The following is a 14,724-nucleotide window of genomic DNA, read 5'->3' as shown; positions in this document are numbered from 1 at the left end:
TCAGCCTTTCCATTTGCAGCCAGAAAGGTTCAAAATACTGAAAAGAAGAGTGAAGAGGTCGGTTTAAGTGAGACAGAGAAATGCTTCATCTAAATTTGTGCCATCCATCACACTGCCAGGCACCGGACTTGGGTCCACTTCTGAGAAATTTAGGTTAAAAGGACTCACACAAAGCTCTTTCCACAAAGCTGCTTATATTCTCATCATATTCCTCCCCTTTAACTTCTTCTTGCGATCGTATTGGTTTATTTTGGTTTTACTTCACCTGCTTTTTGAAAACAAATTCTAATCTGATAGAAAAGGTCGAGGAAGCCGAAATGAGAAAGGCATTTAGACTTATTTCTGTTCCATTATTATAAATGTTACCGATTTGTTTCTTGATGTGAACAGTTTTTAGGTTTAGAAAAAGGCTCTGCAAGGTTATCAGGTTTATTATTGTTGCATAGCAACATCAAGTGACTCTTCCAGCACTTTCCACTGGCAGCTGCAAGAAAAAAAAAAGAAAGCTTGTCTTTTTTCAGGGCTTTAATTTCCATCAAACAGAAACGTCAGCTGGATCTCGGAGAGCAGTGGCCTTGACACTAGAGCTCCGCAGGGTTTTCATCCCACGCTGAGCCTCAGACACAAAGCCCAGAGCAGCCACTGGACATCGTCAGCTGTGATTACATTTCCACCATGCTGGAGACAGCTTTAAGGGATGATTGAGCCCACACACACACAGACACACACAACGTCCAAATGTCGACACAGATATTACAACACACAGCGGCGAACTTTATGCGCACGTGTTGATAAGAAATGACCCGCGCTGTACATACACTGTATAATAAGGATTAGCCCTCATGACTGCACCGCAGGTACACTCGAGGCGTACGGAAGCTGCCATGGTAACATGTGTTAAGGAAGTCTAAAGGCAGCTTTTTCCACCCGCCGCTGGCGTCACTTCACCCAGGCTCCACCTCTGCTTAAAAAACTTTTGATGATGATGTATGTTTAAACCCCATCTTTTTTTTAGCTCCTTATTAAATCAGTTTCATTATGCACCAAAAAGATCCAATACATCCTCCGGGGGTCATCTGTAAGTTAAACCTCAGTGGAGTTGATGCTGCTGCAATGTATGGAATAATGAGCTGTAGGATATCAAAAGCATCCTGCCTGTTGGGAATGAAGAGTTTCTTCTCATTTCCCGATGCTTTCTCTGAGGTTTATAAATTGTTTCATGACAGCCGAGCTGCTGAGGTCAACAAGGCCTGAAGAAGAAAGACTGCGTGTTCACTTGGTGTGAAATTGGGACCACTAGAGCACGGAGTGGGCAAGAGAATGACGATATAATACATTTAATAAAAAAGAGAGCAGAAATAGGTGGAGACTAGCATGGCCCGGAGGTAATTAACAAATATCCTAAGAAAGAGAGTGATCGGTTGGCTAGTTGGTTGGAGGGGTTGCTTTATTAGCCTCATCACTATTGAAAATGAATACTGAGAGAAAGATAGAAGGACACACCATGTTCTCTGTGACTTACTGAAAGCAATGTTTGTACTAAAAATGATCAAAATGTATAGGTCAGTACATGAAATTCAAGTGATCCAAATAAAATGTTTATATGTGTTACAAAAAGAGATCAGTGAGTATGAATAGATTAATAAAATCTAACTGATGCTTGTGAAATGTGTTATGTTTTGGATCAGTATTGGCACTGAAATCGTCCTCTGTGAAGCCCATTGTAAAACTGAAGTACATAGTTGGACTGTGTAGGTCCAGGTGTTTTCAGTCCCATTGTCACAGGTGTATAAAGACAAGCGTGTAGCCATGCAGTCAAGGCTTTGTGAAAGAATCAGTCCTCCTAAAGATCTCACTGAATTCAAGCGTGGAGATGTAATCGGATGCCACTGTTGCAGCAAATCAGTTTACGAAATGTCTCGGTCTCCTTCAGAGAAGCTGGATGAGGTGGCTAGGGATAGAGTGGTCTGGGTTTCTCTCCTTAGACTGCTGCTGCCCGATGGATGGATGGATGGATGGTTGGTTGGTTGGTTGGTTGGTTGGTTGGTTGGTTGGTTGGATAAATAACTTTAGGAACCACAGTAACTTAGCCATGGAGTGCTAGACCCTGTAAAGGTAGAGAGTGAGGTTGTGGAGAGGTGCACAGTGAATGAAAGTGACCAATGTTCTGCTGGCTCAGGAACTGCAGAGCTCTAAATCTCCTCTGGCATTAACATCAGTACAAAAACTGTACACAAGGAGCTTCGTGGCATGGATTTGTCATACTTTTACTCAAATAGTGTATGAATAAAAGTATTACCAGTGGAAAAGTTTGGGGAGTGGGGGATGGGGTTCAGGATTATTATTTCTCTTGAATTTCTGAATATTTTAAAGATGTTATGTACAATAGCAGATAGCAAAAATGTGACCTTCTGTTTAACTGTCTGAACACATTGTCTTTCATAAAGTGGTAAACTTTCTTCAGCCTTTCTTAATGCCCTTGTGATACAGTTGCGTTAGGTGACTGTAGCTGCTTGTAGGGTGATTGTGGCGCAGGAGTAGAGCTAGACAGAAAGCTCACTGATGCAGTAAAAAGTGTATGAATGTGTGAATGAGACAGGTTGTATAAAGTGCGTTGAGTGCTAAGGTAGACTAGAAAAGTGCTATTTATGAACCTGTCAATTTACGATTTGGTGACCACGAAAAAACATAATTAGTTATGAAATGTTCCACCAGGGCTTTCTGGTGTTTAGGCTGAAATTGCGATGTTTATTCATGCATGGAATTCAACACATTTTGAAAAAGCAACAGAAGACTGGCAAAGTTGTGCAATGCCTAATCACCATTTTATCCGACACGGTCCATTTTTGGAAGTTTCCTTTAGCTCAATTTAGGAAAAAATATGTGATGATAGTTTCCATGGACCTGCTGCCAAACTTCACAGGTGAACTGCCTCATATCTTGTCAGGCAGCCCAGATTTTCTTGCAACTACCAAAATACACATAAGCCTTTCTGCATTAACAGGTGAGCAGCAGACACTTTACTGATATAAAAAGGTGTTCCTGTCTCTCTGTCTGTCTGGCAGAGTGGGACCCTTTCAGATAGCTAAAACTGTTTTCACTCAATCTGAATAGAAAGCTATGTGCATAATTCCCTGAGGGAATGTGCTGAGGATTTAGTGTCTCCTCTGGTTGTGGCGGCTCAGCCTTTTGTCTGGCTTATCGGTATTGTCTGCGGGACAATCGGGACTGTGGCGTCATTATTCTCACATTCACAAGCACATGAGGACAGGGGATGCAAGGTCTTCCAAATATGCACGGCCGTAGCAAACGAACAGTCATCAGTAAAGACAGAGAGGGCTAACAGGGGCTCACACTAGGTGATACTTCAGTACTGAGCAGCAGCTCTAAACAGGACAGATTTTTCTCTTGGGAACTTGACAGCCTCCCTCGAATGGTGTCACAGCCCCGGGATTAGTTCTGTTTACTTCACGATGTCAAACAAACACACACACACTGACACAGACAGGAAGGGCTGACAGTAAAGAAATGTTCCCTAACGATGAAATGTCTCTGCCTCTCTTCCCTCCAGGTACATGGGTGACATTTGGAGGACAGATAACAGACGAGGTATGAAACGCTTTCCTTTATTTTACATGTCTACTTGATGTCAGTGCAGTCTGTGCATTGATTACACTGATGTACAGTGTATGGCACATTAGACTGGTTGGTGTGGCTTCTTTTTTTACCTATTAAATAATGACAACTTTTTTGCCTGTCAAATGTTTAAATGCAATTAAATATGCTATATAGAGAAAGCTGCCTTACTTATGGATGAAACAGCAAAAAAGGGTCCAAGTGCACTGATATAGGAAACTGATGAGCCATAATAGACAATGTAGCTTAAAATTACACTCACATCACTGCCCACTCGCCATAAAAAAGGAATGAATTCAAAACTGAATTCCCTTTGAAAATTACCAACAAAGTCAAAAAAGGCTGCAGGCCAAGACAAGTTGGCGGCATTCGAGGTAGAGTGGTCATCCGTAGCCATTTCTGTTCTCTGCTGTTTTATTTCTTGTTTAAAAAAGAAAAAGATGCAATCTTTTTTGGGGGTTTTGAATCATAATAAATACAGATTGACACTGTAAATGATCCACGGCAGAGGAAACGACATGTCCATGTTTTGCAGCGTACTTTATTAATGCACGGTTGCTGTACAAACGCAGTCGGCTGCAGCTCCACAGCTCCGCAGCTCACAACCCGACACATACTAACAACAACCATTACAGCAGGACCCAGTACAGACTTAAAGTCGGCGAGGCGTGTTTGCGGATGCCGCTCAGGTGCGTCCGCCTCCCCTGCAGTGGCACCGCAGACCACGCCCCGCCACTGACACTTCCAGTTATTCTTTTTTCTGTGTCGTATTTATTTGAAAGACTGTAGGATCCTGAAGCAGGTGCAGCTGTGTAGTCCTCCAGGAAGGTTAATTCTTCTAACTACAATCCATCAAACAAAATACAAAGGAGCAAAAACATAATCTGGTGAAGGGATTTTCCATTCTGTACAACAGTTAGAGTCATAAGTTAACCAAAGAACTGTGACTGTGGGACATCTGTCATGACTGCTTTTTTCTGACTGAGTGGTGTCACAGTTAACCTTCAGCACACCATACTGACAGAGCCCTCTAACACCCACAGGCTCAATTACTCCACAGTTTCACTTTGTATTGCTTTATTCCTTTAAAGTCACAGCCTTCACCGATACCTCAGGTTCGATGAGTCGCGTTGTTTGGATCGCAACACTTTGGTCCACACAGGAGAGAAAAGGTCAGCATGATGGCTACGTGTGCACACCGAATTCTCCTTTGCACTTATGCTGATGAACTCTAACGTGCTCTGATGTTGCCCCTGGGGTCCCGGTCTTGGTCACCGCACATACGCACATATGCACACACTTAAATTGACACAGAAGAGAACAGCGCTCACCCAGGGGTACGCAGAAGCACCAAGCTTATGTAAGAGTATTATTTTTCTTTCCTTAGGGTTGCTGGCGTTGACTTACTTGGTACCCTCACTCAAAGCTTAGCACCCTTTCTCCCTTCCATTATCCTGAACATCCGCAGTTCAGTGTCAGTAGCATCACTCAGACTCTTCAGGCTGTGACAGCTGGGAGCGTTATGATCAATTCTGGCTGGCTCGTGTGAACGTGGTTTTAAATTTTTAAATCTTCTCTGTAAAGTGATCTATGGTAGGAACAACCAGAAAAAGAAGCTGGTAGGGCAGACAGAGGGTCTCGATGGACATGCAAAAGCAAGAGAACTATCATTACATGCAGTGCTGGTAGGTTAACCAGTCCTCCAGTGCCCTGTTCAATGTCATTGTCATCAAGTCTGCCCTAAATTTGCTAAAACGTCCTCAGCAGGGTTCAGCGTCCCTGTCCTCATTAAGAAATGCACAACAACTGTAGCACACAAACGGAGATAAAAATGCATAAAACACTAATATTTTCCCATTATTTGTATTCAGGATAATCGTGTAATAACATTATTGATATAGATTTTCTAACGCTGCGCAATTTTTGGAGAGCGCGTCTTATCAAAGCGCCTCATCCTCGTCTTAACGATAACACATTCCCAGACAGGCAGGAAGTTCGTGGCGCTGATATTGCTTACTCATTCAAAAAGGGCAAAAGTGGATCCATAAATCATAAAGTGAATTTGAAGACGACGTCTCTTGTTCGTGTCAACGTCGATGCAGTGAGTTTGAAAGGGGAGGAGGCAGCGCAGTCATAAAATCCTCGCTCAAGGTTGTGTGGGTTGTATGTGGGAAGCTGCTGCGGCCTTGATTCTGAGGTTGTGTGGAAATAAAAAAATAAGTCAATTTTTTTTCTTATTATATTCCCTCCGTCTATGGAAATCCAATTGTCTTCCACCTTTTGTGCGCCTGAAGAAAAAAAAATGGGTAAAAAGGAGGAGAGAAGCCTGAAGCCACCCATGTGTTCCTGCAACTTCACAGTGACTCAGTGTTTGACTACAGGAGGAGGTTTTTATTTTATAGACGTGCTGCTTCTGCAGTTTCTGCCTGTTTGTTTTTTTAAAGCATCCCATCAGTTGAAGGCCCTCACTCATATTCAGTTCATCTGAAATGCCTAGAAGTCAAAGCAGAAGTGAGTAAGCAGTGATGCTTCAACACCACTGCAAACTTTCTGACTTCACAAATGTCACTTTCGGCTCTTTGGCAGCGACTGGCCTGTTAGCATGTTGTGAGACTCGTCATGAATAAGCAGTCACCCTGAAACTATCGCTCATGTTCTGGTTTAATTCAGTCTGTCCTTGTAACGCTCTCTTCTGCATGTTTCAAACTCTACCAGCAAATAAATGTCAGCTTTAAGTTGTCATCACTTTTAAGTTATGCAGTCCATCTATTAGCTTCTTACTTACCTCATCCTTCATCCTGTAGCTGTTATCTTACCTAAGACCTCCATTCATTCACTTTATTGAAAATGACTCTCCGGTGTGGCCAACAGTTCTGGCATGAGGTTGCTTCCCTGTTTGCACTCAGCAGAGACCAATAAGGGAAAGCACATGCTTTTCATATTCTCTGTAATCCCTCTTCCCCAAATCTTTCTCTCCTTAAGTGACATCTCCTTTCTCTAACCTCTCCATTATCCAGCTCCATCTTTTTATTCTGCTCTGTTTGTCTGATGGCAGTCCAGGGCTCGGAGACTGAATGAGCCATTTTGAAATGTGGACACTGTTATGTCCTTCCTTTATTTCCTTTCCTGGCTGTTCACTGAACCTTATCTGAAAGCACTGGATTTGCATCTGATGCATTTCTTTAAAAGAAGAAAAACAAAAACAAGAAAAAATTAAATATATGAAGATATTGTATTGATGTTGGTTATACTAGGCTGAGAAAAAAGCACTTATAAAAGTACTTTTCAGATAGGGAACAGAACAAAATGCTGTTTGCTGTAAAGAATCATTAAAGACTGGATATAAAAGATGTGCATGGCTCCAGTTGTGGTTATTCCAACTTTTCCTATTTCTGAGATGATTTTCTTAACTTAATATTCTTAAAATATTATTTTATTTTAAAAAAAAAATTGAACTTTAAAATGCTGCACAGGATTTTTCAAAATAAAGTGCTCTGCTACTAGAAAGAGGTGCAAATAAGAAATAAATGGAAATAAATTTTACCCGATGGTGGTTCTGAATATTTTACCTAAACAAACAGAAGCAAATGCAACACATTTATGTAACAGAACAAATTTCAGACTCGTTTTGACCAGTAATGAGACAACGACCTTCTTTGTTTTCTAAAAATGCTTTGATCCTGTCAGTGCTTATACCGAGGCTCACACCAAGGCTCCTGGCTTTTGGTTGTCTCTGAACTCTTGTTGGGTTTAGCTTTAGCTACTTTTTCCCCTTTTAGCGTCTTTAAAATGTCTCTATTTACCCAGATGAGGGGATTAGGTGTCTGGTTAGGTTTGTCATTATAAACATTTTCACGCTAACACTTTTTTTTATCTCAACTCAGAGTGAAGCGCTTTTGTGCTAACAACATATTAGCATATAGCTGTGAGTGTGAACTGGGCCGATTAACAATCAGTCAGTCTCAGACCTCGGCAGGTAGATCGGGACGCCTTCAGTGCCTCCTGAATTTTTTTGATTTCTCTGTCAGGTCCACTTGTCACTCTAAAGCTGGTGACGTCCAAAATGCTGATCTTGAATCAATAAACTAAATGACTGTTGTCATGGTTGTACATGTGTCTTTTAAATAAAGTCTGTAGGGTGCACCAATCTGAAACACTGGATTCGTTTTTTTCAGTCATGGCATAACATCATTCATGTATGGATAACTGGACAGACAACTGAGAGAAAAGATTACAGGATTTGATTTCCTCTCTGCTGGTATAAAGGCCAAAGATGACTCGCCCAGGTGGTTCTGAAAGTGTTTGCCACTGCAAGACTAGAATAAAGAGGCAGCAGCTGCACAATTCTTCTGATTCGTTGTAGTTTTAGCAGCTAAAACTACTCAGTATTATGTTGGCAGGAGATGGAGAATGCCTCTCTCGTTTCCTGCTGTAGAGGAGCACCACTTGGATTCCTGCTTTGCTGCTACAAGTAAAAATGCCATTTTAAGACTTTCCACAGCTGGCAATTTCTCCATTGAGAACAGGTGCTGCTGTTTCAACAGGTGATGCTACATCATCTCACCAAGAATCCTTTCTGGGGCTTGCGGTTAACTTTAAAAATGGATTTTAAAGTATAAATGACTGTTTTCAGCTTTGCCTCCGAGCAAGAAGCCCATGTGGGAGCTGCTGTAGCTACAACATCTTAAATCAGTTTACAAACACACTTTTTATTGACTTTTATTTTGCTTCCTTTTGGTCCTTTTCCATTTTTTACGACTTTTGTTTCTTTTTGTGTGTGTTGTCCTTCATTTTATTGCCGTTCTATATTGCATTACGTTACACAGGGGATGTGCCTTCAGCATGTTCATCAAAGGAATGTTAGTTACTAATAGATACTAATAAAATCAAATTTACTATCACTGTATCACACAGAGGCTAGGAATGCTATCCCGCTTCATGCTAGTTGCAAAGTGATGGTTGAGGAAGGCTGAAAACATTTCTCAGAGGAGACGTTATCTCATTCTTCTAGAAGCAACGCCTCCACTGTCTGCCATCACACACACACAAAAACCCACACATACTGTACATGCATTCGCACAAACTCACGCGCTTCACGCAGACACCTGAACACAAACACAACACAGCACACCCTTGTGTCACTACAGAACTCCACAGGGAAATGACAGTAAATTCACTTAAAGTCCTCCATGTAATAAAAGTCACCTCAGGGAAATTGGATCTCAGTTAGATGATTTATGGTCACCATGCCTGCAAATTTAAAAAAAAGCCACACACAAACACACACACACTGGCACAAAGCATGAATTAACTAAAGAGAAAAGAGCTGATACGGCCGTGAAGTCGAATGATTTTTCACCGCTAATTACACTGCGGCCCTACTTACTCAATAAAATATGAATATGAACAAACTTCCAGCGTAGCTACACACGAGTACAGTTCTGCTTGATCAAAATGGAAACGTTCACAGTCGTTCTGAACCAACAGGTGAAGCATGAATATAAAGGTGAGCGTCACTGAGGTGGTTCACTGTCACATGAGGTTCACGTAAATCTGATAACACCAAGCTTACTGACCAGCCAAGAGGCAGTCTGGCTTCTGAAGGTATTTGACTGCCATTTCTGCTCCTCTGGACGCTCTCTGTGCCTCACTTCAGCTCAGCTTTTCTTTTGTTAATATCATACTAGCCATTTTGTATGCTCTCTAAACCAGATTATGTGTTATTAAATCGCTCTCGAGATGGCGTGGTCTTTTATATTTGATATATTGAAATACGCCATTGCCTGTAACGTGCTGCGTAAAACTCATTTGCAGTTAAATAATACTCCGAGGAAGCCCTCTGGCTGTAATTCCTCAGCAGTGATTCCTAGATGAAATGCGAAGCTGCACGGGCTGATGATGTGTGTCATGTTTTCCTACTATGAAAGAGATTTGGGTAAATCTTGGACACTGTATCCGTGGAAACACATGAATATTTAAAAGGAAGATATTGATATGCAGGAATAATGCGGCTCCCTCGCGGCTGATTCATCAGTAGGCGCCTGAAGAGGGAAAAAATTGTTTCTTTTTGGTAAAATAAAAACTGCAAACTAACCTTTCTGTATCCTCTCTTTTTTTTTCATGTGTGTGCTCGATCTGACCGCTTGCCAGGTTGCAGAGCAGCTAATGACGATTGCCTACGAGAGTGGAGTCAACTTGTTTGACACAGCTGAGGTGTACGCGGGCGGCAGGTGGGTGATACGCAGACCAGTGTTTTTGTGTAATGGGCTGCAGATGTCCGGCCTCGCTGTCACCAAAGTGCTCTTACTATAATATTCTCTAAACTGTTAGAAACTATGTCACGTTTAGTGTGATTATTCATGAGCTTAAAAGAAGTCCAGACATTATTCATTCAAAATTGTAGGTTTCTGTTCAGGATTGTAGCAATGTTTTGAAATTTCTTGCATGTGTCTGTTCTTTGCTTTTCTCAACCACTGCTACCGTCTCATCTGTGAGGTCTTTTTATTTGTGACCTCACAGATGAAAGTGTATGTCAGAGACCTCGTAATGCAACAGCAAGCACTGCAGTTCCAATAAAAAGACTTCTACTTGCAGGAAGTAGTATAATACGTTTTTGAAGACCCTTTTATTACACCGTCCAACTGCCTGGTTCATAAACAACCGGTTTGCATGCGGGCCTCTTTTGTTCCTCACTGTACTGTGGGCCGATACTGTGGAAGGAATGTTTATGATTTCAAAGTGCGATTTAATAACAACGCTTCGTTTATATTGCCTCGCAGGGCCGAAATCATTCTAGGAAACATCATCAAGAAGAAATGCTGGAGGTAATAGTGACATTAAAACGTATGATTGCTCCAATACTTCTGCCTGAGAGAGGAACATGGAGAAGGATGATCTGTGTGTGTGTGTGTGTGTGTGTGTGTGTGTGTGTGTGTGTGTGTGTGTGTGTGTGTGTGTGTGTGTTGCAGATGAAAGATGCATGAAACTGTGTTTTCTTTTTTCTTTTCCAGTGAGGAATTGTGTTTTGTCTCAAAGGAAAAAAAGGAAAAAATAACTTTTATTAGTATTAATTCCTGCCATATCATCATAGTTTTGTTTTTCTTTTATTAAATGAAGTTAAATGTCTAGTTCATGGACAATACAGACACAATACAGCAGCGCGAAATAGCTTCCACATGAAAGTCTGCCTGCAGGCATTTTTTCCACAAATTTAAATATTCTTTTTATGGACTTATTTAAACATGCTCATTTTTTTTATTATTGATCGGCTCTGTAGGAGACGGGGAGAAGAGGAGTTACAGTAACATCAAAGGAAGCTCAAATATTGCACATTTATATGTCTGAGTGCAAAAGAAGCTGCACAAAAAGTCGCATTTTCAGATCATAGTGATGCGATACTGTGGGATCACCGCCTGACGTGTTTGATATGAAGCCATAACCTTAACTGAATTTGTTTTAGAACAACAGCATGTGATAAGTGATGGAGTCTCCATGCAACAATAACGCTTGCCACTCTATTAAATGAAGTTATGGAAACATGTATTTGCTAATCATTAGGTGGATTAGGCAGATCAGTGTCATGCACTGAGCTGCCTACACCAGTCTGTGAGTGCTGTCATGACAAATGGAAAGAACAAGCGCTCTACTTTACACTTCTTGGTCATATGTTGAGAATTCAGTGCCGGTAGCACTGAATAATAATTATAAAGAGCTGCAGGGCATTTATTGATTTGTCCCATGTGACTAAAGTCTGCAAACACTCTCACAGCTCCTGCATTTAATTTGCAACTCTAATGCAGTGAAACCAGAAATCGTGTTTGCTTTTGCTGCCATGTGAGATGCTGTAGAGTTTAATGATTTCACACAGCGCCAGATGTGAAATGACAAGGATGTCATCAAAACTCTTAAGCAAGACGGGCGTAGCATTTTCCCACCTGTTGCGTGGATAGCTCATTAGTCCGACAGTGTGACTAAACATTGAGGAACAACAAGACTGTGCTTTTGAATAAACAACTTAGCAAGGAGGGATGAATTAAAAATGGGGAAATAGCTGTAACAGACATAGTAATGAGGAAAGCTGCAATGTAATTAGTCTTTTTTATAATACAGAGAAAACCCCAACAATCAGATGACCCCTATGAACAAGCACTGGTCACAGTGGGAAGGAAAAACTCCCTTTTAACAGGAAGAAACGTCACATTATTACAATACAGCACATTGCACTAAATTTGCCTTATCCCGCTTTCTCTTTGCTTTCTAGGAGATCCAGCTTGGTCATTACAACTAAACTGTACTGGGGAGGAAAGTAAGTAAGAAACCCTGCAAACTCTTCACTGCCATGATATGAACTGTAATATTTTTTTAGGTTGTGTTGCTCACAAATTCTCAGTAATGTATTATCTGTTTGCAAAAAAAAACCTTGCATTGCACTTCTTTCATGTGAAACATTTGCAAAGCTCTTTTTAAATCCTGCATTGTTTACACGAAGGTTGGTATCCGTCTTCTTCTTCTTCCTTTTCCTGTGTTACAACAGAAATAAAATACAAATAAAATAAAAATATGTCCTTGTGCATCTGCGCTCGCAATACAAGCAAAACAGGGACCATCTGACAGAAAGATAGTAGTATTTGAAGATACCTCGAGGATCTTGGGGTAAATTTGCAAACGTGAAACGATTTTTTTCTGGGTCACAGAAATAAAATATTCACAAAACTCATACAAAAAACCCACCTAACCACCTAACTTTGTTCAGATAAATAACAATAAAGCATGTATTTTAGTTAAGTCACTCAATATCATACAAAAGACAATATTTTCTCCTTTTGTCTCTGCTACATTTATCATTTTATATCCTTAATGTCTTTCAAAGCATTCAAACTTTTGCCTCTCTGCACCAAAGAAAGTTTCCTCGTGTTTTCGTGTGTCCATTTATCTCCGTTAACAACCTGAATGGCAACATGTCACGTAAAGTAACAACCAATGGGAGAACCTTCTTCTGAGACTGCAGAGAGAGAGAGGAGAGGCGATAAAGAAATCTACTTTATAGCACACACATCCAAAACACACACACACAGAAAAGAAAGAGAAAGTCTGTCAAGCTCCAAGCCAGAGGCTGCCCAACTGGGTCTTGTGATAAGGAAGAGGTTATTCTCTAGTTTTCAAGCATTTCCTCCAAACGCAGAGTCTGTGCTACGTCTCTCTCCTGCAGAGTCTGGATGCATAATGATGCTGAACAGCTGAGCGTGCGCTGACCTATTTACTTTAAAGAGCCTGAAATGTACATTTGGAGCTCGTGTTTTTTGGTCGCCCAGCGGGGTTCAAAAGTAACTTAAATTGACTTTAAGTCTGCAAAGTAAAACCAGTTTGAATTCCCACAATTTCTGGAACTTTTAGAAAAAAACTCTTATTCAGTTTTTTAAGATAAAAAAGAAGTGAAGCTGTTTTTTTTGTTGTTTAATTAAGTGCAGTTTATGATTGATGTGATATGTATGTGTTTTATTCGATCAGAGCAGAGACAGAGAGAGGGTTGTCAAGGAAACACATTATTGAAGGTGAGACATGCAAATTTAACATCTCCAAAGATGACAAACTTTTTTCTTAAAGAGTGAAATTGTTTAAAATGAGATCACAGTAACATGTTATAAGGTAAAAGTCTTTCAGTTCATTAACCTTTGAGTGTCCTTTGCCCTCGTGTGTGTGTGTCAGGTCTGAAAGGCTCTCTACAAAGGATGCAGCTGGAGTATGTGGACGTAGTTTTTGCCAATCGCCCAGATAGCAATACTCCCATGGAGGGTGAGTCAGTGTATCAAGATTTCCAACAACATCCAGTTATGAAACTAATCGAATCAGCTGGTTCACAGTGTCTGACTTTCAGCAAATGGAACTTTTGCTGTTATTGTGATCGTTTGTAAGATTCATGAAATAGTTGCGTAGTTGCTCCACAGAATCATGTATTTACACTTGCAGAAAAATGTGTTAGCTTACCAGTATCACGGCTGAGAACTGTATATAAAAATAATCAAGTATTTGTGAGTAATTATGTCTTTTCAAAAATAATTGTGATTTTTGACTATAGAGAAGCTGTCGATGAAATCCAGTGTGCAGAAAGCTATTTTCTGTTTGCAAGACAAATTCAGGAAAACCTCAGAATATCTCGTCTAATCTGAAACACGGCATTCATTTATCACGAGTGTTTGTACAGTGTCTCTGATAAAGAACATATTTACCTAGTGGTGTTAGAGCTACTTATTATTTCTATTATATTGAACTAGAAATGTAAGACTAGTTTTACTCTTGGAAAATCTGTTCTTTAGTATCGCTAAAGTGAGGCAGGCAGTTCTGCATAATTCATTATCAAGAAGTTTCTTATTAACATACATATTAGTAGTCCAGTGGTTCCTCATTAATCATTATAAATTGATTGGGTACTATTGCTTACTGAGGTAGAGCCTCTTAACAGTGGTTTCTTTCAGTAGCTTTTTAATTAGTGCTTCTAAGCAGTCGGTAGAGCTGCTTTCTTTTATATGAACTGTGCTCTGGTTAATATTACATTTTAATATTCCAGTACAAATCTGTGTGACACTGACATGAATGACAGTTCATTTAACAGTATTAAAGCAAAATGCTCTTTAAACATTGCATAAGTGAGCTTGTAATAGCAATAGTGTGGTTTACACTAGTCAGGTCCTGCTGGAGACACAAATCCCCTTTTGGGGTTGGATCAGGAGGGACGTCCAGCTCAAGAACTGCAAAATCAAACATGCAGAGCTACCCGGTGTGGTAACCTGTTATGAAAGGGGAGTGGTCAAAAGTAGCTTATAGGGCATCTTTCTCACAAAATTAACGATCCCTATGCAGGCAGTAACCCAAGCTGCCCCGCTAAATATCTCAGTGAATGCTAATAATTGGCTATAAATGAATTTATGTAGAAGTAAGTGTAAAGATGAATTTGAAAACAAAAAAAAGACATTGCACACTTAAAAAAACAAAGTATTTTATTCAGGTAATTATCAAATATATATTGAATTAATCTGATTTAATTTCTGTGTTGCGGTGTCTGCCTCTCTCCTCTGCTCTCTGTTTCACTGC

At 40.4% G+C, this 14,724-nt stretch overlaps 1 protein-coding gene across 3 annotated transcripts in view; it reads left to right on the top strand.

Annotated features, from left to right (window-relative positions):
• kcnab1a (potassium voltage-gated channel subfamily A regulatory beta subunit 1a) overlaps window positions 1-14,724 on the top strand; it is a 122,910-nt gene that overhangs the window by 99,108 nt on the left and 9,078 nt on the right. For all 3 annotated transcript variants that reach the window (XM_005720559.2, XM_005720557.1, XM_005720558.1), the window contains exons 3-8: window positions 3,572-3,609; window positions 9,787-9,866; window positions 10,416-10,460; window positions 11,897-11,941; window positions 13,144-13,187; window positions 13,342-13,428. In XM_005720559.2, the coding sequence (XP_005720616.1) occupies window positions 3,572-3,609; window positions 9,787-9,866; window positions 10,416-10,460; window positions 11,897-11,941; window positions 13,144-13,187; window positions 13,342-13,428 (339 nt within the window). The remainder of the gene's footprint in view (window positions 1-3,571; window positions 3,610-9,786; window positions 9,867-10,415; window positions 10,461-11,896; window positions 11,942-13,143; window positions 13,188-13,341; window positions 13,429-14,724) is intronic.

This window comes from Pundamilia nyererei, unplaced genomic scaffold (genome assembly GCF_000239375.1).
Source record: "Pundamilia nyererei isolate P.nyererei 1_Seehausen unplaced genomic scaffold, PunNye1.0 scaffold00003, whole genome shotgun sequence".
Classification (NCBI taxonomy): domain Eukaryota; kingdom Metazoa; phylum Chordata; class Actinopteri; order Cichliformes; family Cichlidae; genus Pundamilia; species Pundamilia nyererei.
This window is presented reverse-complemented; position numbering and strand designations above follow the sequence as displayed.